Genomic DNA, 27767 nt, shown 5'->3' on the forward strand with positions numbered 1-27767 from the left:
GGAACAAGACCAAGAGTCACGCTCTGCTGTCTTGCCTGCTTTCTGTCAGTGGCTGTTAACGCAACTTCTTGTAGAATGTTGTTAACGTATTTAATTATTGAACTTTGACTTCTGAAGTAACTGTACAGTGCCAAGGGGCTGAGGACAGGTAAAATTTATATTATCCCTGCATAGATAGAGGGATGAAGAGACCATTGGTATTAGTGTTTTAGACATGTTTAGCATGTTAATTTTTACAGAACATGCAGGCCATTATACATTTTAGAATGTTACATTGTTACTTCTTCAGCAGTTAAATAGAATTGATAAAACTCATATTCTTTATATTAATGATGAAGGTAGGAACAGACCCAAGGAATTTTTAGCAGTTTGGCCATTCTCTGATACTTCATAAAATTCTAAATGTATAATGAAGGAAGAAATTAGAAATGAAACATTCAATAATTTGTATTTTGAAATCTAAAATTTTAGAGCATGCTAAAATGCATGGAAATTTGTGGGGTTTTAATTTAGGAAGTGAAATGAACATGAAAGCAAAGTATATTTTCATAGATCCTTATTTAAAAATAATTTCTGCAAAGGTATAATGAAAAATGTTTAATGAGGATAAAATTCAAATTAAGGAGCTAATAAAATTTCTCAGAGAATAAGGGAAGAGTTGAAAAGTAATTTATCCCTCCTTCCATTTTTAAAAAGAGAGTTAATACAGACATGCATAAACTTTTCTGTTAAGGACCACATCCCTATTTGGCATCTCAGAATTGTCCTAATTTCGGACCTTCAGACAGGTCTACCCCCTGGCCTTCTGCTGCTGCTTTCCAAACTTCTGTGTCAGTACACATTACTGGTCGGTCTTTATGGGCTTGTTTCTTACTGTTACCCCTCCTGTGAACAGCTGATCTTTTTGTGGGGGAAGGATCTTAGTATGTTCTTGGGAGCACAAGTACTCTAAAGGGAGCACTGCCTGTTAAAGAGACTATTAAGGGGAAAACTTGGGAATGGGGGGTTACTTTCTGAAAAGTGATCGTGGGGGAAAATAATTAGCCTTTATGTGTAGATGCTTTTCAACAAGTTTATATTAGAAAACAGGAAAAATACAGTGTCCCATTACGGTTGGTAAATAAAGAAGAGTTCAGTTTGGTTGCATTAATCGTAGATTCACTCATATTAAGACTCAGTGACTGCCTCAGAGTAGAAGAAATAAATGGATAGAAAGCATTTATATGTACTTGTTGATATAAAAGTAAATGAACAAGTGAAACAATAATTAGAAGTTTAAAATACATTGTCAAACATTGAAAAGCTGTTTAAAATGTGTGAGGAGGGCTTGGGTAAGAAGAATTAAGGAACAACATATTATAAATGAAATCTTGATGTTTTTACTAGTGTTTTCTGTAGGTGTCTTATATGTAATAACATTGGCATTTTGAACATAACTTTTTTTTTTTCATCAAGAGGAAAGATCTTTAAGTACCTACGCTTTATGGTTAAAACTGCCTCCTTATTTTAGATCATCTCCTGTACACATCATAGCTACTAGCAAAAGTTTACATTCCTATGCACGCCCTCCACCAGTGTCCTCTTCTTCTAAGAGTGAGCCAGCCTTCCCTCACCACTGGAAGGAGGAAACACCAGTCAGACATGAAAGGGTGAGTTTATTCATGAGATAAAATGTTTCCGAAGATTGCACAACAGTTGTAAAATATTAACTTTTCCTCTGCACGTAGAGGTGGAAAATAGTATATCTCATTGTCCTGCTAGTGCTCTGGATTCAATTTATGTACAACTCTGTTGTTAGGAAAATTTGTTACAAGTGGGAATAGATGTTTAAAACTTTCAAAAACTTCAGTTTCGAATTTGTATTTTTTTCTAACTTTAGAATGATTAAGTTATCCCCAATAAGGAGAGAGCCTGAAAGCTTGAGATAGGAACAAACAATAACAAGCTATGTTTTAAAATACAGTTTAAAATGTTATTCTTCACAGGCAAATAGTGAGTCAGAATCTGGCATCTTCTGCATGTCCTCCCTCTCAGATGATGATGATTTGGGATGGTGCAATTCCTGGCCTTCAACTGCGTGGCACTGTTTTTTGAAAGGTAAAAATAGAGATCTTTGATTTTGTTTACCGCTTACTTGTGTAGCACACTATCACATACTTAATACCTAATATTTGGGTTTTTTTTTTACCTTAAACTTTAGGCACACGTCTGTGCTTTCATAAGGGAAGCAATAAAGAATGGCAAGATATTGAAGATTTTGCTAGAGCTGAAGGCTGTGATAATGAGGAAGACCTCCAAATGGGCACTCACAAGGTTGATTTAAAATTCCTAAAAAAAAATCTTCTAAAATGAAACATAAGGTTTATTATTACTGTACAGGACTATACTCCACTTACTTTTATATTTAAATGATATCTTACATTTTAGGTAGTGGTTTTGTGACTTCTTGCTTAAAATGATGAAGAGGCTCTAGGTTTATCTTATAATTATGCTTTCTTAGGTGGAGAAAACTAAGCTGGCATTAAAAATAATAAATAAATGGACCAAAGCCTTATCTTTGGTAATCTACAAAATGGTTAATTCCCCTATGGATAACTGAGAGTTGATTATATTAAGTTACTTTTTAAAGGACTCCATAAAAACACTGGCATTTTCTTTTCTTTTTTCCCCAAGTTTTCTGTTATATTTTATTGAGTTATAGTGTACATACCATAGCATTTAACATTTTAAAGGCTACAATTCAGTGCTGTTTAGTATATTACAGGAAAGTGCAGCCATCACAAGTATCTAATTATAAAATATTTTCATCACTTCAAAAAGAAACTCCTTAAGCGTAAAATATTGCTCCCTACTCCTTTTTTTCCCGTAGACCCTAGCAATCACAAATCTCTTTTCAGTACCTATGGATTTTCCTATACTGGACCTTTTATGTAAATGAAATCATACAATGTGTGACCCTTTGTGACTGGCTTCTTTCACTTTGTGTAATGTTTTCAAGGTTCATCTTTGTCATAACATATATAAGAACTGTGTTCTTTTTATGACTTAGTAATTTTCTATATGGATGTACCAGATTTACTTATTCATCAGTTAAAAGACATTTGGATTGTTTCTACTCTTTGGCTGTTGGGAATAATGTTGCTGTGAACCTTCCTGTACTAGCTTTTGCATGAACATATGTTTTTATTTCTCTTGTTATGTACGTAGGAGTAGGATTACTGGGTCCTACCCTGTGTTAAACATTTTGAGGAACTTGCACAAAGTTTTCCATAGTGAATGTTCCATTTTACATTTCATACCAGTAATATGTGAACGTTCTGATATATCCAAATCCTCTTCCACACTTTTCTTCCATTTCACTGAAAAGCCATCTTAGTGTGTATGAAGTGATATCTCCTTGTTGGATTTGCATTTCCCTAGTGACTAATGAGGGTGAGCATATTTTTATGTGCTTGTTTGGTCATTTGTATATCATCCTTAGAGAAATGTTTATATTCAAATCAATTCCCCATTTTCAAGTTGGGTGGTTTGTCTTTTTATTGTTGATTTGTAAGTGTCTTTTAGATATTCTGGGAAGTATACTTTATCAGATACGAGATTTGCAAGTATTTTCTTCCATTCTGTTGGTAGTATTTTCACTTTGTTGATAGTGTCTTTTAAACACACAAAAGATCTCTGTTTTGATGAAGTGCAATTTATGTTTCTTTGGCTGCTTGTGATTTAGGTGTCATATGTAAGAAACCATTGCCTAATTGAAGGTCATGAAGGTCCACACTTTGTTTTCTCTTAAGGAGTTTTTATAGCTGTAGATGTTACATTTAAGTCTTGGATCCATTTTGAGTACCATTTGTATATGGTGTTTGGTAATTTGTTGGAATGACTACTTTTTTCTCAAAAAAAATTTTGGTACCTAGTTGCAAATCAAAAACACTGACGTTTTCTAAGTTGATAAGTAGAAGTAGTAGTGGGATAAATATTGGTTGATGCCGCTGTCTTTGAATTCTTTAATTTCTCCATCTCCAGAAATTGGGCATGAAAGCGTGCTTGTTTAAAATTCCTGTTTGATCTTATTAGCCCCTACTATTGAGTTTCTTGAGAAACTTAGTCCTGACATGGCTGGCTTCAGTTTCCGTCTTCATTGTAGTGAAGTTTGCCGTAGTCTGACTTTGCCTGTACCACTCTACTACAATTGTCTCAAAGGTTATTAGCTTTATTCTGATTTCTAGAGACTTCTGTTTGTTTTGTTTGACATCTCTACAACATCGCACACAGTGGGTTAGTTCTTGACATTGTCTTGATATGTGTAATACCGCAGTGCCCTGATTCTCTTTAATGTCCCAGTCTTTTTCAGGGATGGCTTGTCAGTCCATAATGTTGAATGTCAGCAAGGTTCTGCCTCTCTTCACTCTCTTAACAAATTCCTCTCTGCTTCTGATGTCAGCACCACCTCTTTGTGGCCTGTGGAGAGCACTCTGGACTTGGGAGTCAGGAAGCCTGGGCTCTCCAGTGCTTCTAGTAACTGTGATTTACCTCAGGGAGATTGTTAATCTTGCTATTGTCTTCCTGATCTGTAAAATGGGATTGGATTAGTTTTAAGGTCTTGAAGCTCCGAGAATTAGAAGACACTATAATTCAGTTATTTACAAATATGTGTCCATATCCTTCAGCTGTATGTTTCCAACTGCATATTAGACATCTTGGCTTATTAGTATAACCAAAACTGGATTCACCTTTTTTTTTTATTCCCCTTCCTGGCCTGCTTCTCAACCCTATTCTCTTAAAGGTATTGCTATCCTTCTTAATTACCAAATTCAAAACCATCAAATTGTACCCTTTTCTCTCTTCATATTTAGTTATTGATTCTGTTACTTTAAAGATTTTTACAGTCATTATTCTCTCCCATTCTTTACTTTGTTCATGCACTAGTGTAATAATAATTGAATATTACAGCTAGGTGTTGGCATGTCTGTCTCTTATTTTTCTGTGAATTTAAGGGTGGGGATCATGTGTTGTTAATGCTTGTGTTTTCAGAGCCTAGCACCTGGCATGTACTAAATGCTCAATATTTATTGAATTTAAATTTAGCCTGGTTCTACCACCACTGTACTTTTTGATTCAAGACTGTGATGGGCTTCTCACATTATATCTTAAAATAAATTGAATATTAGAGGTAACTTTTATTCTGTAGTCTTTATCATTATTTTAAAGAGAACAATCATATTAATAAAAATACTTTTATTGACTTCCCAGTACCTTCTCAGGAAAGTTGAAGCACTTTGCCTGTCTCTATTTTCCTAACTAACTGGCCCCTCCTATTCAGTCTTACCTGCCCCAACTCCAGACTCATCTTGTATTTTTAGCAAAAACTCAACATTCCTGAAAGCAGTTGTTAGTTACAACTATTCCTGGTGTAAGCCATGTTCTTCCACCTTTCTAAATTTCATCTTTTAAATCCCAGTTCAAAGGGAGGTCAAAAGCCTCCCTAATATCTCTCTTTTGTCTCCCTTTATTAAACTGCATTAGCATTATTTATACTTCAATTAAAATGTTTAGTGTAGTCAGCTTTAAATATATGTGCCTTTCTTCACTACCAGTCTAACATTACATAAGGACAGGGATCCTGTCTTGTTTATTTTTACCTTTTCCGCAAAGTGTTACCCATAATAGGAACTTCGCTGTGTGTTAAATTGAATGTTGGCAATTCATTCACTACATGCATGTATTTTCAGGGCTATGGTTCTGATGGTCTAAAGTTGTTATCACATGAAGAAAGTGTATCATTTGGCGAGTCTGTACTGAAGTTGACTTTTGATCCTGGAACAGTAGAAGATGGTTTACTAACTGTAGAGTGTAAGCTGGACCACCCTTTCTATGTTAAAAATAAAGGTAGGGCTTCAATTTGAATTTATAGTAACTTTTTAAAGAACTCTTAAATCTATGTCTTGTGGCATAATTCTTTGATGATTAAGAAAAAAATTTGAGGGGAAAATTTCAAACTAAATAAAACCACCTTAGGACATGCCTTATGGTTCTTAAGTATCTTAGTGGTAGTCAGACTGAGCGCTACTTCCTGTGATATAAAAACTTAAATTCATGTAGCGTACTATAATAAGCTCTCTGTTATCTTGGTATATAGTTTGGGGAATGGATTATTCTGGTAATTGCGTTTTGGTTTAGGTTTATCACATATTCTATATACCTGAATCACTTCAGAGCCTTATTACAATACCAACATGTTAGACTAATACTTCAGCGGGTACCTCAAGATCTTACTCATCATCATGTATCACTTACTATCTTGTAGATCAATGCAAGTGCTTTTTGATAGAATTTATTCATAAAGTGCTAAATTAAACTACATTTTGGAGGGCTTTTGCATTGCTTAAAGCAAAGGCTTGTGCTTGGCTTTATGACAAATGTACATGACTTGTGTTAGAAAATATCTTGGGACTTATCTTTAAGTAATGACTTTTTATTTTTAAGACTTGGAAATAATTTGTCTATCGTATAATAAGTAATTTGGGTGCTTCCTGTCAATCCCCGTCCTTAATGCCACTATCGTTTGATTTAACTTCAGGTTGGTCATCGTTTTATCCCAGCTTGACTGTGGTACAGCATGGCATTCCATGTTGTGAAATTCATATTGGTGATGTATGTCTACCTCCTGGACACCCCGATGCCATTAATTTTGATGATTCAGGTGTTTTTGATACATTTAAAAGGTAATACTGGATTATTTCTTTTTTTGTTTGTTTAAAAGTTTACTCTAAATGTACCTAATGATTGCTAAGTCTAATATTTAAGAGATTAATAAACCTTTAAAGCTTTGAGAATTATAAAAGAACTACTCAGAGGAACTATATATACATGATTAAGTGAAAAAATATCAGTTAAAATAACAGCTCTTGGGGAGTTTTACATAGAGTAGTTGTATAGAGAGAGTGAGTTCATAAAACATTAAAGATTAGGTTAGGAAAAATATCACATGTTATAAGACCAAGAATTTAATAGATCAGCTTGATAGTTATATAAAAGTTGCTATAATTGGCCAGTTGTTTTTAACTAGTCCATAAACCTCTTAGTAGTACTTTTGTAGTTAACTCTGTCTTTTTTTTTCTTGTACTGTGTCTTTAATACCCATTTTGACCAAGGGCATTAATTGCATGGTTTAACAAATAGTAAAAATAGTAAAAACTTGACACTTGGAAAGACTTGAGAAGTGATTTTTCCTAGGATCATCTTGCTATTAAGTGGTACAATAGGACAAAGAACTCACAGGTCCTGACACCCAAGGAGGTTGACCAGCTCTCTCAGTTTGTATGGAATTTTTCTGATTCTAGCACTGTAAGTCTTGCATTCCTGGAAACCACTCAGTCTTACTCAAACTGGAACAACTGGCCAACTTACTCCCAGGAGGTACCAAGAAAAAATCTCTCTGTGTTAGATATCTCAGATTTTAACATTCATTCTTTCTTTAAGATAATTATCAAATCCACAGGCATTAGGTAGAGAAATCTCAAGAGTTCCTGATAGCTTATAGAATTTATTTCACTCAATTTAATATAATAAACATAAGAAATATATTTGTATATCAAAAGAATAAGAGTACTTAAGCAAGCACAAGCCACATGCTCAGTAACATCTGCAAGATTGGAATCTAAATGTTGTTTGATTACATTCCTTATATACAATTTGAAAACTAGAAAATGAGACAAAACTTTAAGGTCTGATACTCTATTCTTAGTGTGTAGATCAGTGATAACTCTTAGGTTTTGGTGAGAGTGTAAATAAAATATTGGGAGATGATTTGGCTTTATTTTACAACACTGAATATCAGCAATCTTATTCCTCTGTGTGTATGCCCTAGAGAAATAAGTTCTTGTAGACATGCACTAGGAGATATGTAAATAGGTTCATAACTATATTACTCATGGTAGCAAAACTTTGACACAATAGCAGTATTAACTGGAGAGTAAATATATGAATTGTGATATAACTGTACAGTGGAATTCTCTATTATCAGTGGAAGATTAATGAACCTTAGCTATATACATTATTATTTTAGATTTTTTTCTTTTAGAAGGGATAGGAAGGAGAGAAAGAAACTTGGGTATGCAAGAAAAACAGCTGGGGGCCTGGCCCGCGACGTAGGCATGTGTCCTGACTGGGAGGCATTAGCTATACATTTTAAAACATGGATCACTTTTGGAAATAATGTTAAGTAAAAATTAGTCTAACGAATATACAGTATGGTTCCATTTTTGTATGGATTCAGATGTTCTTTGAAAATATATGTAATAAAATTTAAATATACTTACATTTATACTTACAATATTTATATACCATATATAATACACATCATACAATTATGCTGGAGGTCTTTAAGACCAACCCCAGGTTAGATGATTCAGTAGAACTAACAGGATTCAGCCTATAGTCATATAGCTCTGATTTCTTACAGTGAAAAGATACAAAGCAAAGTTGGGAAAATGAAAGGCATTGAGTGAAGTCTCGGGAGAAGCCAGGCTTCCAGGAGTCCTCTCCTGATGGAGTCATACAGGACATACTTATATCTCTCAGCAGTGAGTTATGACATGTATGAAATGTTATCTGCCAGGGAAGCTTGTTAGATACTCAGCAGGGGTTTTATTGGGTGCTGGTAATGTAGGCTGCCTCAGGCTGGCACCTACCAATATTCTACACTTCCAAAAGGAAAGCAGGCATTCAGGGTAAAACCGTATTGTTGTGCACACAGTTAAGGCAATGTGAGCCATTCTTCTCAGTTGTGGGAATGGTGGGAATCTTTCCAAAGTCTGTGTTAATCAAGGGCCAACCATGTAAGTAAAACCTTTGCAAGGATAGTAGTAAAGCCTGCTATGTTAACTTTCTGCAAAACAAAATATTATATATTACATGTTAATAAATTGAAATAGTGACAATGCTGTTACAGTATTTATATTTTGTTTATATAAGTGAATAATGCATTTTTACAATAAAGTTATTGAAAAAGGAATGATAAACTGGTTATCTTTGGAGGGTGGCAAGTGTGGAACTTTGGTGATACTAGGAAAATTCTATTAATTTCTTTTGACTTTATTCATATTTGTATGCTTCATAACTTACGTTATATATATTTATTTATATATCAGGTATCGCCTAGTGCAAATCTTCATTTTTTTAAAGCAAAAAAGGAGCATTTGACTACCTAATTCCTGTTTTTCCAAGATGGCAAGTTCTCATCACTCAGTCCCATCAAGTAGCAGTCACTCTTAGGATGACCTTGGCATTAGTCTTATTTTATGGTAGAGCGACAGCAATACCCCCTTTTCCGCTCCCCATTAAGGAGTGGAAATAGGCAGTTTTCATCCAGGAGGAGCTGTGAAAAAGTTGAGAAGTATAAAGTTGACTGAATTTTCATTTTGGATTGCATTTTACTTGTGGCAGGAGTTGGGGTGGGTGAGTTTTAAGCGAGATGCTGCCTGGTACAAGGAAAGTAAGAAGGGGAAGAAGGGAAGAAAGAAGAAACACAGTCTGAGATGGGACCAGGAACCCCAGGTCCTACTTGTACACTTGGGGCAAGCCCTGAGACATGCTGTATAGGAAAGACAATTGAGTAGGTGATAGCTTGGTCAGGACCAGAAGTCAGCAGTAAATCGTTGAGCTCTTAAATACAATTGTAACTCCTGTAGAAAAGAAGTTTCTAAATGAGAGCATGATTTGAAGCAGCTCATTCAAGACATTGAGAATCAAGGCCAATCTTCTAGGCATCAGGCAGGTTTATAAAACAGTCACTTCTGACTTTGTGAAGTTGACATTTCTGTTTAAGTATTATAATTTAACAAGCATAATGAGTGCCTGTTATGACCAGGCACTGTATGTGTTAATTTATTTAATCTTCATTACCCTTTTAGTGGATTATGTCCTCATTTTACAGAAATAGAGAACTAAAGCTGAGAGAGGTGAAAAGAACATGCCCAAAACAGCCAGTTAGTATCAGAACTAGGATTCAAGCCAGTAACTCACAAAGATTCCAGGTTTAGTATACAATAATACTAGATACCCCAATTGAGTACCTAGTATGTGCCAGCTTCTGCCGTAAGCATTTTTGTATATATACTTTCAGCAGTGCAACATTGCACAGCATGTATTATCTTCATTTTAAAACTATGTAAACTGAGACTAGATGGTTTAACTTGCCCAAGGTCATATTACTAGTAAGTGGTAGAGGTAGGATTTGAACCCAATTAAATTTTTACATTATGTTTTGCAAAATTATTTATTTTACCTTCTCAGTCACTCATCATACATTTGAGAGCTAAGTATTTGCTGGGCATTGGGATTTAAAATCATTTAAGACATGGGCCTTCCTCTCTGCTTCCAATGTGGAGAAAGAAACGGATTGGTAAATGTGTGTGGTGTGGTGCGTACTATTGAGACAGTATAGTCTAGTAGGAATGTGAGCGCTGGAGCTGGACTGCCTGGGTACAGATCCTGGCTCTGAAATAATTTTCTTTGGATGCTGGGATAAGTTAATTACCTTATGCGGTTCTTTATAAAAATCTGTAAAATAAGGATAATATTGAAGGGACGATTATATGAGTTAATACATATGACATGGTTAATAGACAGTACACTATAGTGGAATTTTTCTTTCAGAGTAATAATTAGACAGTGAAGGTCAGAAAGGATATTCTAAGCTTAACGAATGGCATGTCCAAAAATCAGAGCTGTGAGAAAGGGCACATTTCAGGAACTACAAAGAGAAGAAACAGATTTTGAGGTGGTTATTGCAAAAGGTTAAGCCATTTTAGATATTCTATTCAATAATATAATGCTGTAATCATATCAAAATCCTGAATTCTGATTGTCTCAAACTTCTTTAAATTGTATCCATACTGGTAATAGGTGATGGTTGTATTTGTGCCACTAGATGGTGGCATTTTCAAAATGCAGTGGTTAATTAGCTTACCATATTAAAAAAGAAAATCTTTAATTGAAATGTACTAGACATAAAACATTTGTGTAAATTTAAGTTGTACAACATGTTTTTACATATTTATATATTTTAATATGATTGCCATTGTAGCAATAATTAGCATCTCTATCATGTTACATGATCTTTTTTTTTAGTGGTTGGAATAATTGTACTCTTCGCAAGTTTGATCATTACAATACTGTTGTCTGTGTTCACTATATCGTGCATTAAATCTCTAGGGCTTATATATTACTCATTGTAAGTTTGTACCCTTAAACAACATCTGTACTATGCCCTTCATCCCCCATTACTTGGAGACCATCATTTCCATTTTTATGGGTTTCTCGTTTTTCAAATTCCACATATTAGTGAGATCATGCAGTACTTGTCTTTCTCTGACTTATCCCACTTAGGATAATATCCCCAAGGTCCATCCATGTATTCTTACCCTAATTTGGAAGTCTTTTGATATTTCAGATTCTAATTAAATATTTGTTTTCAGTAGTGATTGTGTCAGATTCATTTATAATGCTTAAGTTTGCGATTTTTCTAAATTATATTTGGAATTTGCTTAAGATAGCAAAAGTTATTTCTCTGACACAATACTGATTGTTGTGCATTCGTTAGATTTTGGAGTCATAACTATATTTCATGTGATAACCTCAGAAATAGACATTGTGTGGTTGATTTTTGGTGTAAGTCATTTTTACTCTGCAATTAATGGCAAGGACCTTGTTCATTTAGCGTTCTCCATTGTCTTTAGCATAATTCATAATCTCTTGCTTTACCTTCAGGCAAATACTACTCCTTCAGCTAATATCAACCTGTTTTGATGCATTACCAGAATTTCTGTTTCAGGGAGAGGAGGAGGAGCTGGGTTCAGAATAAGAAATTTATAAAAGGTTTTCTGGTAACATAAAAAATATAAGCAGGAGTTAACACAGTTGGAACAAAAGATAATTCTTTTCACGGGTGCATCCTTTAGCAAATGTAGGCTGTGATCTACATTTGCTCTAGTTTTCAGTAATATTTTCAGTTAATATGATTATTATTTTTTCACCTTGAGGTTAGCCAGTGGCAGGGGGGGGGCACCATGGTATTGATGAGGAAACCTGGGGCTTTGGAGGTAGACAGACAGATCTGGGTTTGGATGTAGTAGCTCTGTGGCCTTGGGGAAGTAATATTTTTCTTAGCCTGTTTCTTCATGTAAAAGCGAGAAAAATAATACCCTACAAGCAAGCTTGTTGAGAAGAAATAATATTAATATGACTATCTAAATAAATGACTCAGATTACTGTGCATTTTAAAGTTGTTTTAGCTGCATTTAATTGCTTTTGATTGTCCTTACCTAACATTTTATGATGTGTAGTAGTTTTTAGGCCTGTTATATGCCTACCACTCTTTTACAGTGATTACCTTATTTTAGGCTTCTATAGGCCAAATCACATTATAAAATATGTCAAAAAGTGAATCCAAAATAAGAATAAAAGGATGTGTAGGATCTGGAGGAGAGACTAGCTGTGATTTTAAAATGTGGTATAACATTCCTTTGGGGAGCAGTGCTTGAAGTCCTTTTATGTTGTTTTTTAACTTTTGTATTCCCATATTAAAAAAAATTTAGTCAGTGCATACATAAGCTTTCATCTTATAAGTAACTATCAATAGTGAAGTTGTTAAGTGTTCGTAGCATTATATAGGGGAAAACACTTTGAAAATACATTGAAATTTCCCGTTAGATGTTAAAGGTTTTTCTTTAATCCTATTTTTACAAATCAGGTAATTAAATTGCATGAAAACCATGTTATAAATTTTTATTTTATTTTAGCTATGACTTCACACCTATGGATTCTTCTGCAGTCTATGTGCTGAGCAGTATGGCACGTCAGCGTCGTGCATCTCTGTCGTGTGGAGGACCTGGAGGTCAAGACTTTGCAAGATCTGGATTCAGTAAAAACTGTGGCTCACCCGGATCATCACAGCTCTCTTCCAGTTCTTTGTATGCTAAAGCTGTCAAAAACCACAGCTCAGGGACTGTGAGTGCCACCTCTCCTAACAAGTGCAAAAGACCAATGAATGCCTTCATGCTTTTTGCCAAAAAATACAGAGTTGAATATACTCAGATGTATCCAGGGAAAGATAACAGGTAAAAATAGTAATGATTCTAAATAATTGAGTAACACCTCAGAGCAGGTTGCAGGAACTGGGACAGTTAACACTTATTCTACAATAGTTTGTATTATCAAAGTCTTTGTTTTCTTAGGTTGACTTTAAAGTAAAAAGTTTAAGTGGAATTTTTAGGATTACAGTTATTTTTTTAGTAATACCTAGACAGATAAGTGGTAAGGACCTGCCTTCTAAAGTAGTAGTAAATGTCATTTACCTGTTAAAGGACACAGTTCTAACAGCTATCAGTTCCGACCTTACTGAAAAGCTTTATGGAAAAGTTGAGCATCTTACTGCATTGGATTTATTTAACAGTTGTGTCATAGTATGGAATGTCCAGGCATTGGCAATTTGTGATAACTGCCAGATCTGTCAATATTAAACCTAGAGGTGCCCTCAGTAGAGCCTGGGAATAAAAATTAACTCTAGTCCTTTTCTGTTTGCTGTACTCTTCCTTATCTCAGAGTTCTCAATGCTCACTCCCTCTCAAACCAACCAGTTCTCTACGTATGAAAATTGTCTTCTTCCAGACGTCCTAGTTCCCTGACAGTTAAAACTGTTTCCTTTACCTTTGATAGCATGAGAAGTCCAATGATTATCCACATAAAATAATCAAGATTTAATGTTTTGTGAACTTTATATGTATTTCTGAAATATAATTGACATAGCATTATATTAGTTTGAGGTGTAGAAATGATTCAATATTTGTATATTGCATAATGATCACCACAGTAAGTTAACATCCATCACCACAGTTATAGTATTTTTTCTTGTGATAAGAACTTTTTAAGATCTCTTCTCTTAGCAACGTTCAAATAAGCAATACAGTATTAACTGTAACTCACTGTGTTACATTACATCCCCAGGACTTACTTGTTTTATAGCTGGAAGTTAGTATCTTATAACCATCTTCTCCTTTTATACCCATGCCTCACCCCCCCACCTCACCCCACATCTGGGAACCACCCATCTGTTCTCATAAGCTTAATTTTAAGTAGATTAACATTTGAAAAAGAAGCTTCTCTTATCAGGTGTATCCCTGATTTAGTAACTGATACATAGGTGAATATTTCTTACTGATTTGACTGGTAAATGTGTCAAGTCAACCATTATGTGGTATCTTTAACTTAGAGACTAATAAAAACTGCTGTTTTAATGAAGGAAGATGTAGTATAGTGTTTAATTGCATCAACTTACTGGATTAAAATATTTAGTACACATTTAACTGTCTCTAAAGGTTAGAAGCAGACAACAACAAAAAACCAAAACGAAGCTCAAATGTGTATCTCTGGCTTCCCTGTGAATTATTGTAAAATAACTTGTATGAAGAGGGAACCCATAAAAACCCCTGAATTTGTTTATAAAAAATTGCATATTCTTACACACTTAAACTTCAGTCATCTTCAAAGTACTTTCCATTTGATGCAATACATCATTGAGACTGTTTTCCACTGCTCAAAAGTTTTTGAACTCGTTGATTTTGATGCCTTTTAGAGCTTCTGCCGTTTTTGTTTGTTTCACCTCTTCCATATCTGCAAAACATTTCTTCTTGAGAACTTTTTTCATCTGGGGAAACCAAAAAAAGTTGCTCGGGGGGCTAGATCAGGTGAATGGAGAAGGTGGGGTATGGGGGTCATGCATTTTTGGTCAAAAACCACTGAACACTCTGTGCAGTATGGGCAGGTGCACTCACCCATCACCCATCATGAAGTGGGCAAAGGTGAAAGTCTTCAAAAATATTCACTGAAGCTGAATGCAGCCTTTCACAATGCCAGCTATTAAACAATGATACAGTTTGGTTCCTAGAACACTCACTATCAGGGGAAGCCTGTACTACAAGGGGCCCACCCTCCAGAAGATAATTCCGGTTTTTTTGGGGGGGAGGGCCTGGTCCCCTCCTGTATATACTTCATACAGTCATTCCAGGACGTTCTGTTTTGTATGAGTGTCATGAAATTAATAGTAAAAAGCTCTTCATAGAAGGAAAATGGTTTATGTCTGCGTGTCCTGAATGAAGACTGTATTAGTAGGTTTGGGAATAGATTAACAAATATAAACAAAGTAACTTCAAATTTCTATCATGAATGTCTTAATCAGTTTGACTTCTTTACCTTTGAATTTATGCAATTTTCTCAAGTGATAAGTGCAAATATTGCCTAAGGTTTATTTGGTCTTAGGAGGTAAATAGTAAGGTTTGCATAATTAAAGCCACATTTTTACTATGGTTGCATGAATGAAAAAAGAAATGTATCATAATTATTTGACAGGTTATGGGCCCAAATGGAAACTAAGGATAGCTTTTAATAAAAGATGAATACTTTGTGCTTCTGGTACTGAATATTGTCTGTCTTAATATCTTAAACATTTTTTGAAAACCAATGTACCAGGATAGATCCAATGGTAATTTAAAACATTTCTTTGAAATAAGTTAACTTTTTTCTTCAACTATTTTAGATATCCTTTGACAACTGGAAATATTGGCACTATTCCAGGACGTTTTAACTGCCAAGATTATGATAAATGGACCATATGACTTGAGATTTTACTGGAAGTTACTAGTCTTGACTTTTTCCCTCCTCTGTTTTGGAGAAGTTTTTTTCTTTTATATTTCTTCCTGAAGTAGTAGCACTTGACATGAGTTTTATGAAAAATTCTTGCCTTCAGCATTGTGTAAATGTTTATTTTTACAGAGCCATAAGTGTGATCCTTGGTGACAGGTGGAAGAAAATGAAGAATGAAGAGAGAAAGATGTATACATTAGAAGCAAAGGCTTTGGCTGAAGAACAAAAACGTTTAAATCCTGACTGTTGGAAAAGGAAAAGAACCAATTCAGTATGTTTCAACAAGTAGTTGCTAACATTACCTTCACTCTTCCCCAAAATTGTACTGGAATGTTGGAGCAGTTGTTTTGACCTTTAAAAGGCTGTGTTGATGCTGTTTCTCAGCCTTATTGTACTTGAAAATCTAATAGTTTTTATACCATCATATAAGGCAGGCTGCCTTTCTTATCATTCAGTGCCACTTACTCTTTCAGCATGGAAGGTAGAAATGTCAGATATGCTTATGAAGAATGTTGGAAGTATTGAGGTGTAAAAATAATTTCGGAATGTAGTCTTTCTTGTTGGGTTGAAAAGTGGGTGTTAATGAACTAAATATCAACAGCCTTTTTTTTCTTAACTGGTGAGGGGTGATAGAGGTATTGGGAGCTATAGGGGTACTTTACCCAACCTTCATGGGGATTAAAAACCCCAGGAAAAAGAAGAAATAGAAAGGCCCGGGAAGACTAGTAAAATGTTTGCACCATAAAAATGCTACTTTGATAGACTTAATCCTTAGAACTTTGCCATTACTAGACCAGGATCTTTTGTGTTTTTAGAGTAAGTACAAGAAAGTGTTGCATGATAAAACAGAATGCACTCTATTTGAAATGTCTAAAAATGAAGGGCAGGCATCAGTTTGCAGCAGGAGGGCTGGCTGGAGTGCTTCCTATTTCTGTCTTTACAGTAACTCACAGTTCACATCTATTTAAATTTTTGAAGAATTTCTTTTAAATAAATAGTGGTCAGATTCCAGTATAAAAGGGTGGCTGAACTGGACTTTTGAAGGTCTTTATTTCCTTAGAATTCCCTGTAGGGCTCTGACTGCATCTCTTTTTCTGCACATCCTAGTTCATTTCTCTCTCCATTTTTATAAATGTCTTTAATGCTTGAGACATCAGATATTAGAGAAGTTTTTTAAATTCCTACCTTTGAGAAGGTGATATTTTAAAAATAATAAGCTTATAAACATTACCCATCTTCACTTTCATTTATAGAATTACTGTCTATTGATTTGTAAACATTCACTGAGTTTTATTTTATTTCCACAGGGCTCACAACAGCATTAAACCGGGATGCTTACATTAAGTCTGCGTTTGCATAAATATAGACTTGATGGAAAGACTTAAGAAGATCATGGTCTCACCATTTGTCCAGAATTTGTGTGACCATAAGATACTGATAACGTTGAGTCTTGAAATGATTTAATAAGAGTGAGGATTTGCTTTCTACATTAGAGCATTAAGTAAGCTAAAACTATCAACATTGTAAACCAAATTGCCTTATTTTCCTTCCAAACTTCATATATGTCTATCAGGTAATATAGGCTTGAAAATTGAATATCCTGTGGTGCTAAAAAAGTACAGTAGAAAGAGGAGAAGTGTATACATGTTTTATTTTAAATTGTACAAAAGGAATTTAAAAATATGTAACTGCTGTTTATACATTGGTTCCTTACTGCTTATTAATCTGTATTGTACACATATTGGAATGAGACAGAAGCTGGGAGTTGGCCTTTCTTTGAGCAGCCGCCACATGGCCCAGCAACTGTGCCAAACACAGGAGCTCTAGTCTGGCCAGTGCCAAGAGGCTACCAGAACATGTGGCAGGTGGCTGGTGTCAGCATCCCAGCATTAGAGCCACCCGCTGCAGCTACCCGAGCATGCTGCATTTATGCACAAGGTGGCAGCACCCACCCATTAGTTCCAGTGGAGACCTAGCCCAGGCCACGGTCAAGTTAATAGCATTGGAATATAGTCACTGTAATGGTGCTATTAACAGTTGATACCATTGTATTTTTAAACTTTGTGTTCTGTATCTCCTCAGCAACGTATCTTAAATATCTTATTTTGTCATCATATCTTATGGTGGGGGCAGACTTTGCACTTACTGCAGTGCAACACTTGCACTTTACTTTTCCTCCAACTGTCTGAAATTAGAGCAAATACATTGGCAATACAGCTGCTTTTGCTCTGAGCTACAATCATGGCTTTTCATGTTACCAAGTGGTGTTTCTGGTTAGGAATCACAGCTGTAAAATTGATTTCAGTTCATTACACTTCATGATGTTGCCCCTAAATTTTGCACACTATATTCTTGTATATTATTTCAAATAAAATGAAGAAAATTGTTTATCGCCGACTTCTGCTGATTGATTTTGACTGAATATTATGTATGAAAACAGGTTTAGGAGATGGAAAATAAGTTGCTGATGGGGTTTTAAGCATTAAATTAGAAATAAAATGTTAATAGGACAAGGGCAACAGGAAAATTAAGACCTAGATTATTATCTCTTATTTATTAGAATCTGTAGAGTAAAACCTTTTTATTTTTGACTTGGCAACTCTGTTACAAAGTTAAACAGCCCCAGAAGTCTGCTTGTAATAAAACAACACAAAATGTAAAGATAGCCTTGCTCTCTTTTATTACAGACATAGTACGACAGATTTAAACAGCATTTAGCTCTACATCTTTGGGATGGGCCAGTGGTTCTCAAACTTTGTTGCATATTGGAAACACTTGGGAATTTTTTTTTTTAAATAGATTACTAATACACCTTTGTTATTCACATAATCTTTTTATTTATTTTTAGAGAGAGGGGAAAGGAGAAAAAGAGGGAGGGAAGCATCACTGTGTGGTTGCCTCTCACGTGCCCCCAACTGGGGACCTGACGTGCAACCTAGTCATGTGCCCTGACTGGAAATCGAACCAGCGACACTTGGCTCGCAGGCCGATGCTCAATCCACTGAGCTGCAGCAGCCAGGGGGAGTTTTTTTTAAAAAGGTACTAATGCCTCTCTCCTACTCCAAATGTCTTAATGCGGGGTACAAGTTAATAACAGGATTTTAACGCTTCCACTACTGATATTCTAATGTGCAGCCAAATGTGGGAACTGCTGGGCTACATATCTAGCAAGGAAGAAAGTTGGTTAGGGGAAGCAGGGTACTTACTGTATAACCTGATCATATACCTTAAAAAGCAGTGGCATTTAGAATGTGTACCTACAGGGGGACTTGGTTATATAATGGGAAAGACATTTTAGTTAGCCTTGTAGAAAAGCTTGAAAGAAGAGTTGAAGGTCTTTCTGGAAAATCAGGTCCCTGGAGTTTGAAGGTGGTGGTGATTTTTGACATTTTAGGCTACTTAAGTAGAAAGGCTAGAGATACACAAAAAGATTAATAGGAATACAGAAAAGTTGATTACATTCTTAAAGTAGTGAATAGTAGCTGTCTTTTGGAGTGTATTGCTTAGTTTAACTGCCAACCCTGAATGGATTAGCACAAAACGGAGATTAATACTTCATATTATTACTGAAGAGCAGACATAGCTTTCTGAAGTAGTTGAACCATTATAGGATAAACTGGTGCAAATTCTTTGCCTTCTCTACTTCTTACTGATTGAACGTAAGCTTCCAGGGCTCCCCTGTAAACCAAAATGAAAACAATGTCAGAAAATTACATAAAATAAAATGGCTTAGAGACTGAAAAGAAGCCCATCTGGAACTGCTCTGCCCAGTTTCATAAGCTATGTGCCCAACAGCCTTCATATTTATTGGTAGTGTTACTATGGTTAAGGTGCAAAACTAAACCTTTTTCAGTATGCATTGTACTTAAAGGTCTAATTATACAATCGGGCCCTCTGGCCTCTGAGATTGTTCTCAGTTTCCCATTCCTCTACTTCCCTGTTAGACTTCTGAAAAGCTGAATGCAGCTTGTGTCCTCAGAGCTCACCCCATAGGCAGGCATGCTCTGGAGCATGGGGGCTGGGCCCTTGGGTATACACTGTGATACCAGTAGGTGCACTTCCTCTTGTCATTTGATAGAACATAAACCCATAAGGAGAACTGCTCTTGGGCTCAAATTTTTGGCAAATGATGTGATAATAAGGCAGTCTGTTTAGTCAACGGTATGTGATACCAGCCAGTTATGATTATAGTGTTCTCATGGATTAGATCAGGGTGATTAGCAAGCTGCCCACAGGCCAAATCCAGTTCAATACGTTTGTTTTTGTATTGTCTAAGGTGGCTTTTCCACAACCAGTGGCAGAATTGAATAGACAAAGGCCATATGGCCTGCAAAACCTAAAATATTTAGTATCTGCCACTTCATGGAAAAAGTTTTCAATCCTTGAACCAGATGATCTGTTTAAGTGTTAGATCATATTTAAGTGGAGCTAAAACAGTGGTTAAAAGTTTGTTTTTTAAATTATTGGCCTATGTAAGTTCCAGGCATAACAATCAAAATTTTATACTTTTTTCTAAACCTGAGGTTAGAACATTTCTATAAAGATGTAAGTTAATGCCATTAGCTCATATACTCAGTCTCAATTCTCATCTAATATCTAATTCTTAACTAGTTGTATTGTTCCCAAACTGAAAGTATTATTCCTTGGTCAGGTTTGTTCATTATTTTCATTTAATGGTGGGGAATATACTTGTCCAGAGTCTATCCTGCTCATCACTCACTCTGCAGTGCCCCTCCAACTCCACTATCCACTTTCATACAGTCAGCTATTGTTTATTTTCAGCCCTGCCCTTGTCACCTCCTGATTTCTGTTTCTACCTGTGTTCTGGATATTTTTACATGCTTCCTTCCAGGTATCCCTCAAACTCACCTGTCAGAAACCTAGGGCAGTCCAAACCCACAAAATAAACGCACAGCACCGAGAGTGAACCCTAACCCTTTGAGTGCCATGTGTAATTCAAAATTTGGAACAACATGAGAAAAAATTATATCAATATATAACCTGAGGTACAAAAAAATAGAACAAAACAAAAATATGAATTATTTCATTGTTATTTACATTTATAGCCATGGAAAAAAAAAGAGTCGCTGGGAGAGACGCTGGCACTTTGGGAAAATTTGTCAGCGTTGCTCCCAGCTATGTTGGCACTCAAAGGGCTAATGTAAACAATCGGTTTTGTTTGGGTGATAGTGATGTGTTAGTGTGGGTCCACTGATTATTATAAACATCACTCTGGTGGAGGATGCTGATAATGGGGGAGCTATGGACATGTGGGGGCAGGGAGGGGTGTATGGGAAATCTACCTTCTCAAATTTGCTGTGAACCTAATTTGCTCTAAAAAATGAAGTCTTATCAAAAAAGGGCAAGAAACCTAGGGAGTAAAAACCACTCCTAGGGTAGTGCTCTGCCCACCATTCCGTATTTCAACAAAAGGCACATCAGCCCCCCAAAGCTCTTCACTCAGTTATCAAAGCTACACTCAGTTATCAAGTCTTATTAATTTGTCTTATGTATTTCCACATCCAGTCCCGCCTCTCTCCTCTGCTTCAGTTTGTATCCTACCATGTGTGCCCTAATTACTGCTCTAGCGTTGTAGATGCTCATTCCAGTGCCAGCTCAGCCCTGTGCTAGGGGATCTGACATAATATAGGAAGCGCCATCTGCCTGCAGTCCATCACTGGCCATCCCTGTTCCCATTAGAACAATGTAAACTCCCTTCCCTTCCCCTCCCCACCTCAACCCTGAGCTATTGCTGGGTTCTAGACAGTTTACTGTGACCTAAAAGGACCCTCAAATCAGTTTCCATTGTGTTACCAACATATGTTCAGAACACCTTCACCCCGTTTGTGACTCCCAAGTTCAACCCCAATGCCCACCCAGAGAGAGATCGGGGGGGGGGGGGGTGTGTGTGTGTGCAAATATGACTGCATAGAGATGTCTGTGCTACAAAAGGGCTGTTTCTCTTTCATCGTTAAGATATTCTCTTAGGCTTTCTCATTCTCTTCTTTATCTTTGGAATGTCTTGCCTTTCTTGCTTTCTTCCTTGTTGAGCTATATACTTAGGATCTAGCTCAAAGGCCCTCTGGGCAACACAAAAGAATTGACACCACACTGTTGATGTACCTTGTGCATCAACAACCCTGGCTTAGCAGGATCCCAGCATTCGGGGATCCCTGAAGGCTGGCCCCATGCTCTGTTCAGGGTATGATTACATGATGCAGAGGACTGGCCGCCTTTACTTAAGCAGCCGTGCTGGTATTACCACACTCTGCCTCGCCACCCACTGTATGATGTGGGCTACATTTGAGCAGATTTGCTCAGTTGCAAAATGGGAAGAATACCTACATGACAGTTATGAGAAAAGATTCACTCTGAATCACTTAGCTCTCTTCCAGGTAATTTAAGTATATATATATACCTACCTAAAGCATTTAAATACTGTTCTCCCACCACACTTGCAGCAGGCCTCAGATTCTCCATGTCACTGAGCAAGAAGTGTACACTTCTACCAGAGTGTATCTGTTCACTGGTTATTTTCCCTCTTAAGCTGTAACTTAACTTTGAGGATTGCAGCTGTTTTGTTCATTTACACAACCCTAGGACCTAGTGCTTGACAAATGCATGATGAATGAATATAAGAATGAATTAGAAATGCAGGAAGACAGGATTACAATAAAAAGTAAAACAAAAGTGCAGAAGAAAGTAAAGGAGAAACATGATTGTTGGGGTCCTCAAAAACAGCAAAGGCATGCAAAATGGAATTCAATGCTCTTAGAGATAACATCTTGGGAGATGCTTAGTTCATGTCAGAGCTGAGCCTTAGTGAGGCTATCTTTATGAAAAAAAACTTGGTTCTTTTAGCAACTTTTCAAGTTGCTATGGCATCCTGGCAGTCGCCCCACTCCCAAAATATAGTCCCTGGAGGTTTATACACAGTAGAAAAATCCCCAAGGGCCCTTACTATCCTTGAGATGATATATGTATATATCAGTCTAAGAAGTCAGAGCACTGAAATTCTAGAAACTGCAATCATTCCATAGTGAATGGATTAGATCCCTTTTATCTAATGCAATATGAAAATCAACTTTGCAGTTCCCTTTGAATTCAAAAGGATAAGACATATGAACTATAAAATATGTAGAAGAAAGTTCAGAAATGAGTTTGGATAGTTTTTTTGGTATTCATCAAAAATATCAGAACTGTGGGAAGAAAAACAGACTAAAGCTACCCTCCCACATAAAACCAGAGCAAGATTTTCAAGCAATTATTAAATTACTTCATTTGCTTGAGCAAAACATAAACTTTCCTGAAAGTCGGGCTAAGCATTATGTAAGAATCAGTCCCGACTCTGATTACTAGCTATCCTTATTGAAAAAAAAATTAGTAGAGGAATTGTGCAAACAACTACTGTTGTTTCCCTGAAAATAAGACATCCCTCGAAAATAAGACTTAGTGCTTAGAAATATAAGGCCTCCCCTGAAAAGAAGACCTAGTGCATCTTTAGGAGCAAAAATTAATATAAGACACTCTTATTTTCGGGGAAACAGGGTACCAAGGGAATTGCTTGTAACATGGCAGCACTACTCAATGTAATGTAAACCAGCCAAATGGAGGCTTGTATGAAACATAAAACTGATTTTGTCAGGCATTAAATATCAGTGTGCATAGTACTAAAATACAAAAATGACTTCAAGATCTACCATGTGCTTCATAGGCAGGTAAACCCCTGGCTTCTACTGGCTCCATCCTCCCTTTTGGACTCATCTCAGGCACCAGGTTCCAGACTGGTAGGAATCTAGTGCTACAGGGACACCAGGAGGAGAGACCAAATATTACTCGCCATCCACAGGGATCCAAAGGAGCTGAGGAATGGTTCTTTGCTTGTGGACCCTGGACCAGCCAGGAAGGTAAGGAGTCCAAGGGTACATGTGGCACCGAGAATTGTATGGTGATTATATAGATAAAAATTACAAATAGGCAAATAAAGTCTGCATACATTTTTGACATCATAAAGGTGTTCTACTTAGATTAAAGAAAAGCAAAGGAGAAGATGGTCACATAAGAATAGTTGCTGCTCCATTACAAACATCAAGAATAAATGGGTTTGAGGCCAGTCCTATCACTTCTGCAGAGACTGAGAAATCTTTTCATCAAAAACTCAGTCTTCGGGAAAAAAATGGGACAACTGTAATTGATAAACAATTAAAAAAAGAAAAACTCATAGACCACAGAATGATGGTTACTGGAGGGAAAGGGGGTGGGGGAAAGTCTAATTGGGTTAAAGGGGTCAAACATATGGTAATGGAAGGAAACTAGAACTTTGGTGGTGAGCATGCAATAGAGTAAACATATTATAATGTTGTACAACTGAAATTTATATAATGTTGTTAACCAAAGTTACCTTAATAAATATGTCTCTGGTCATAAAAAAAAACCCCAAAAACTCAGTCTTCATGTTTACTGAAAATACATTCAACCTTTTCAGACCCACAGGTCTTCCCTCCAGGGTGCATTCTCCATACCTGAGGGTACGCACATGGCTGGAGCTCCTGACTGGTGGGAGCTGAGTAGGTACAATTTTCCCCCACTTATACCACTTGACCCCATGAGTCAGTGGTTATTCGCATTTTAAAATAAACTTGACAAATATCCACTCAAGTTCTAAAGAAACATCTGGTATCCAAAGGAAACAGAAAGGAAGTCAGAAGAGAGTTCATTATTTCCCATTTACTCAGCAGCAACAGTCACACTATCCTTAATTTGCCCTACTTTATGACAACCTAACATATTGTGCTGGGAGGAACAGATGAGTATATAATAGGGTTTGCCCCAGAAGCTAGAACAAATTTATTGACATTTAAAGAGCAATACTCACCCTGGGTTTATCTGCAGGGGAAAGAAATTCATCCAGTGGTGCTTTAGTATGCAGGGAAAAAATCAGTTTGCAATAACAGATAAGAGAGAACATTCTCAGGATGAAGCCTTGCCAACAGCCTGGGCTGCAGTGGGGACTGGTGTGTGGAATCCCTAGGGAGGGCTCCATGTGCTGCTCGGAGCACGAAGATTCTGATATTAGACATGTGGAGTGATGGACAGACTTTATTTAAAAGGCATGACCTTATTTCTTAGCATGATTTTCAGTTGCTAAATATAGGCTTAGCAATAGTACTGCTGATGAAATCACCCAGGAGACATTTCTAAAGAGCGGCAAAAGAAAAAAAATTTGTGATGTGTCCCACAGCAGGACAACTGTTGTGGATTAACTCCAACTTGTTAACAAGACAAAAATGAACCCTGTTCAATGAACTGAATTTTAAATACTTTTCTATTACGAAGCAGGTTGCAGCTGAGCAAGTCTTTGGGACTCAGAACAAAAACATCACAAAGACACTGAAAAGGCCCAAAGCCTTTTCTGAGGGTGGTTCTGACCAGCCTCATGAGTTGCTGGGAGGCTCATAGTTGGTGTCATTTCCCATTTCTGGGTCAGAGGCTCATAGCTGAGAAGAGTAACAGATACACCAGGATGAAGAGCAGGGGCTGAGCTAATCTACTCTGTATTAACAGAAGAACACGGAGGGTGAGTGGCTCAGCTCTGGGTACCAAACCCGAGAGCTCAGCACTCCTCCCTGAAGTTGGGCTGCTGCTCCTCAGCGACCTCTCAGAGCACCCTCCTTGGTGGAGTCCCGCACCTAACACCAGAGCAGCGGGCATCAGCCACAGTTGTGCCATGGAACTGCCTGGACAGCTATCAGAGATCCTGAGGCCAGGGCCCAGCTCCCCAGATTCTCAGGTAGTAGTCACGAGTGTGGCCTGAACACCAGGATGTTCAAAGCTCTGTAAGTGATTCCTGTGTGCACCCAGGGTTGATACCATATCACCACATTGGCCTTGGGGAGTCCAACTGGTCACCTGCACATAGGCTCAAGAAAGCCTTGTTCAGGGCTGTGGGTCCCCAGATCAGCATCACGAGGACCCTCTGGGAGAACTGAGAATGGCTTCAAGAGCTATTGAAGAGGCACAACTGACTAGATTTGGAGGATGAAGGTGACAAGGAGCTGAATGATGACTTCAAGGTATCCAGCTTGCTGGATAAGTGATGTTGACACCTTATGCAAGACGTGGCATCTACAAGAATGAGCAGATTTGAGAGGAAAGATGATTTATTTTTAACATTTTGGGGTTGAGGTTCTGTGGAACTTTGAGTGGCAACATATGGCAGCAAGTGTGCTGGCCAGAGGCTCTAGGTGATCAAGATGAGACCCAGACCTGGGAGCCACTGGCACAAAAGCCACAAGAGTCAAGGGTCTGGATGAGCTCACCTGGGAACCAAAACTCAGATAGAATGTGAAGGAAAAAGAACCAGGAACAAAAGGTAGGAAATGGAGGCATTTAAGGAGTGTACATAAGAAGACAGGGAAAAGAATGGCCAGAAAGGTTAGAACAGAAACAGATGACTCTGGTATCTTAGAAGCTCCAAGAAGGCTCTGCTTTGTGTCCTCAGGCTTAGTGCATAATGAGCATCAATAAAAATGTGTTCAATCAGTCAGTGGATGAGGAATTTCAGGAAGGATATAGTGGTCAACTCCAGCTAAAGCTAGGAGTGTAAGAACAGAAATGCCTGGATTTGGTGGCTAAGAGGGGAATGCTTGTGGAAGAGATGCTTAACAGAGCATATGTGACAGCTAAAGTACCCACTCTAGGCACGGCTGAGGTGGGAGTGGTGGTCTGTGTCTGTCATACATGCATACATGTATAAATGCGTCAGTGGGATGCTGCTGGAGGGCACACAGTATCTAAATAGCTGCTGGCCTGTCCTTGTTTTCTACTAATAACTGCATCCATCAAACATTTGAGTATTTTTAAAAGTTTACTCACATCTGTGTTCCACCAATTCAATAACTGCAACATGAGAATGAAGCAGAAAATGTGGAGCTAAGACAAGGAATCTTTTCATAGCTGCAGTTGGTTTTCAAAAGCAGAAGTGCATAGTTCTTAGGGTTGCACCATGCATGGGTTAGCACAAAAGGGACAGGAAGGTTTGGAAGTGAAGGAAATGGAAAGCGAAAATGGTTGTGTCCAATGGTTCTGTCAGGTGCTCCAGCACGTGTATGGCCATGCAGCGAGGTGGCCTGCAGCAAGGGGGCACCATCACAGGTACAAGCCCACCCAGGCATGGTTCCTTCCTCTGCCCCCATGTCTCCTACTCTCCATGGGCTTCTAGAACAAACAAGTGTCCCTGGAACACATGGCCTTACCTGATGAGGAGGAGCCTGTCCTTTTCAGACGGATGGTCGTCCAGCCACTGGGAGAAGCGTGCATGGGACCACTCTGCCCTCTGAAGGATTGAAACATAATTAGAGAAGTGCCCACACATTCTTCAGTGAATGGCGGCAAGTACTGGTTCAAAAAGTGCTCTTAAGGATTCCCGAGGTAAAACTACCTCCATTACCTGCTGGTAGGAAGGTAGCACAGCTGTTGGGGCACCTTCCTAACCCCCAAGGAGCCTTGTGGATTTGCTAATTGAAGGTGGGTCAGCAGAGGAAATGAGGTCTCTATCAAAGAAGCTTTCTTAACATTAATTACTTGTGTCATTATCATTTAAAGGGCTAATTCTGAATTCATTAGGTAATTCTCACACTGCAGGGCAGTGGGAATTTTCCCTCCTTAATGAATCTACTAAGAAATCCATGACTAAATGGGGCAAAGAGAAGGCCAGCGATGCATTCAATGAATGGGGCTCTGTATTCATAGAGGGAAGATTTGTAGTGAATGGGTTGTGGCTTCACTTTATTACCTGGAAGGGGGATTTCAGCTCGGCAGGCGCTCTCGTGAACAAAAACTGAATGATGATGCTGAATGGAATAATGTCCCCCAGTGCAGCACTACTGGCCACATGTTCACTCGTCTGGAAGAGCAGTGGTCTAGAAGAGGAAAAAGCAGAAGTTACTTCATGCTGTTCAATACTAAAAGGTAATTTGGTGGAAAAATCAAAATAGCATATTAGTAGAATAGAACGGCATAGGCGTAGAACAGCTTAATAGAAGAATGAGTAATAGCATTCTTCCTAA

General features: G+C 37.4%; 2 protein-coding genes across 3 annotated transcripts in view; one reads left to right on the forward strand and one right to left on the reverse strand.

The window, feature by feature from the left end:
* The window catches only part of HBP1 (HMG-box transcription factor 1), a 30004-nt gene extending 11917 nt beyond the window's left edge, over positions 1-18087 (forward strand). Inside the window, exons 4-11 of the mRNA XM_090287342.1 lie at positions 1511-1649; positions 1986-2097; positions 2201-2313; positions 5730-5886; positions 6578-6722; positions 12801-13118; positions 15829-15970; positions 17007-18087. Coding sequence (XP_090143468.1) covers positions 1511-1649; positions 1986-2097; positions 2201-2313; positions 5730-5886; positions 6578-6722; positions 12801-13118; positions 15829-15970; positions 17007-17024 — 1144 coding nt within the window. The 3' untranslated portion in view covers positions 17025-18087. The remainder of the gene's footprint in view (positions 1-1510; positions 1650-1985; positions 2098-2200; positions 2314-5729; positions 5887-6577; positions 6723-12800; positions 13119-15828; positions 15971-17006) is intronic.
* A 255-nt stretch (positions 18088-18342) lies between these two features.
* COG5 (component of oligomeric golgi complex 5) overlaps positions 18343-27767 on the reverse strand; it is a 393705-nt gene continuing 384280 nt past the window's right edge. The window contains exons 20-22 of one of the 2 annotated variants that reach the window (XM_090287339.1): positions 27494-27620; positions 26955-27034; positions 18343-19377 (exon numbers count right to left, since the gene is read on the reverse strand). In XM_090287339.1, the coding sequence (XP_090143465.1) occupies positions 19263-19377; positions 26955-27034; positions 27494-27620 (322 nt within the window). In that variant the 3' untranslated portion in view covers positions 18343-19262. Of the gene's footprint in view, positions 19378-24606; positions 25825-26954; positions 27035-27493; positions 27621-27767 lie in introns of those variants that run through there. The other variant, XM_090287341.1, reaches the window with a different exon arrangement.

Source organism: Furipterus horrens, unplaced genomic scaffold, assembly GCF_987537825.1.
Source record: "Furipterus horrens unplaced genomic scaffold, mFurHor1.1.pri manual_scaffold_9, whole genome shotgun sequence".
NCBI classification, from domain to species: domain Eukaryota; kingdom Metazoa; phylum Chordata; class Mammalia; order Chiroptera; family Furipteridae; genus Furipterus; species Furipterus horrens.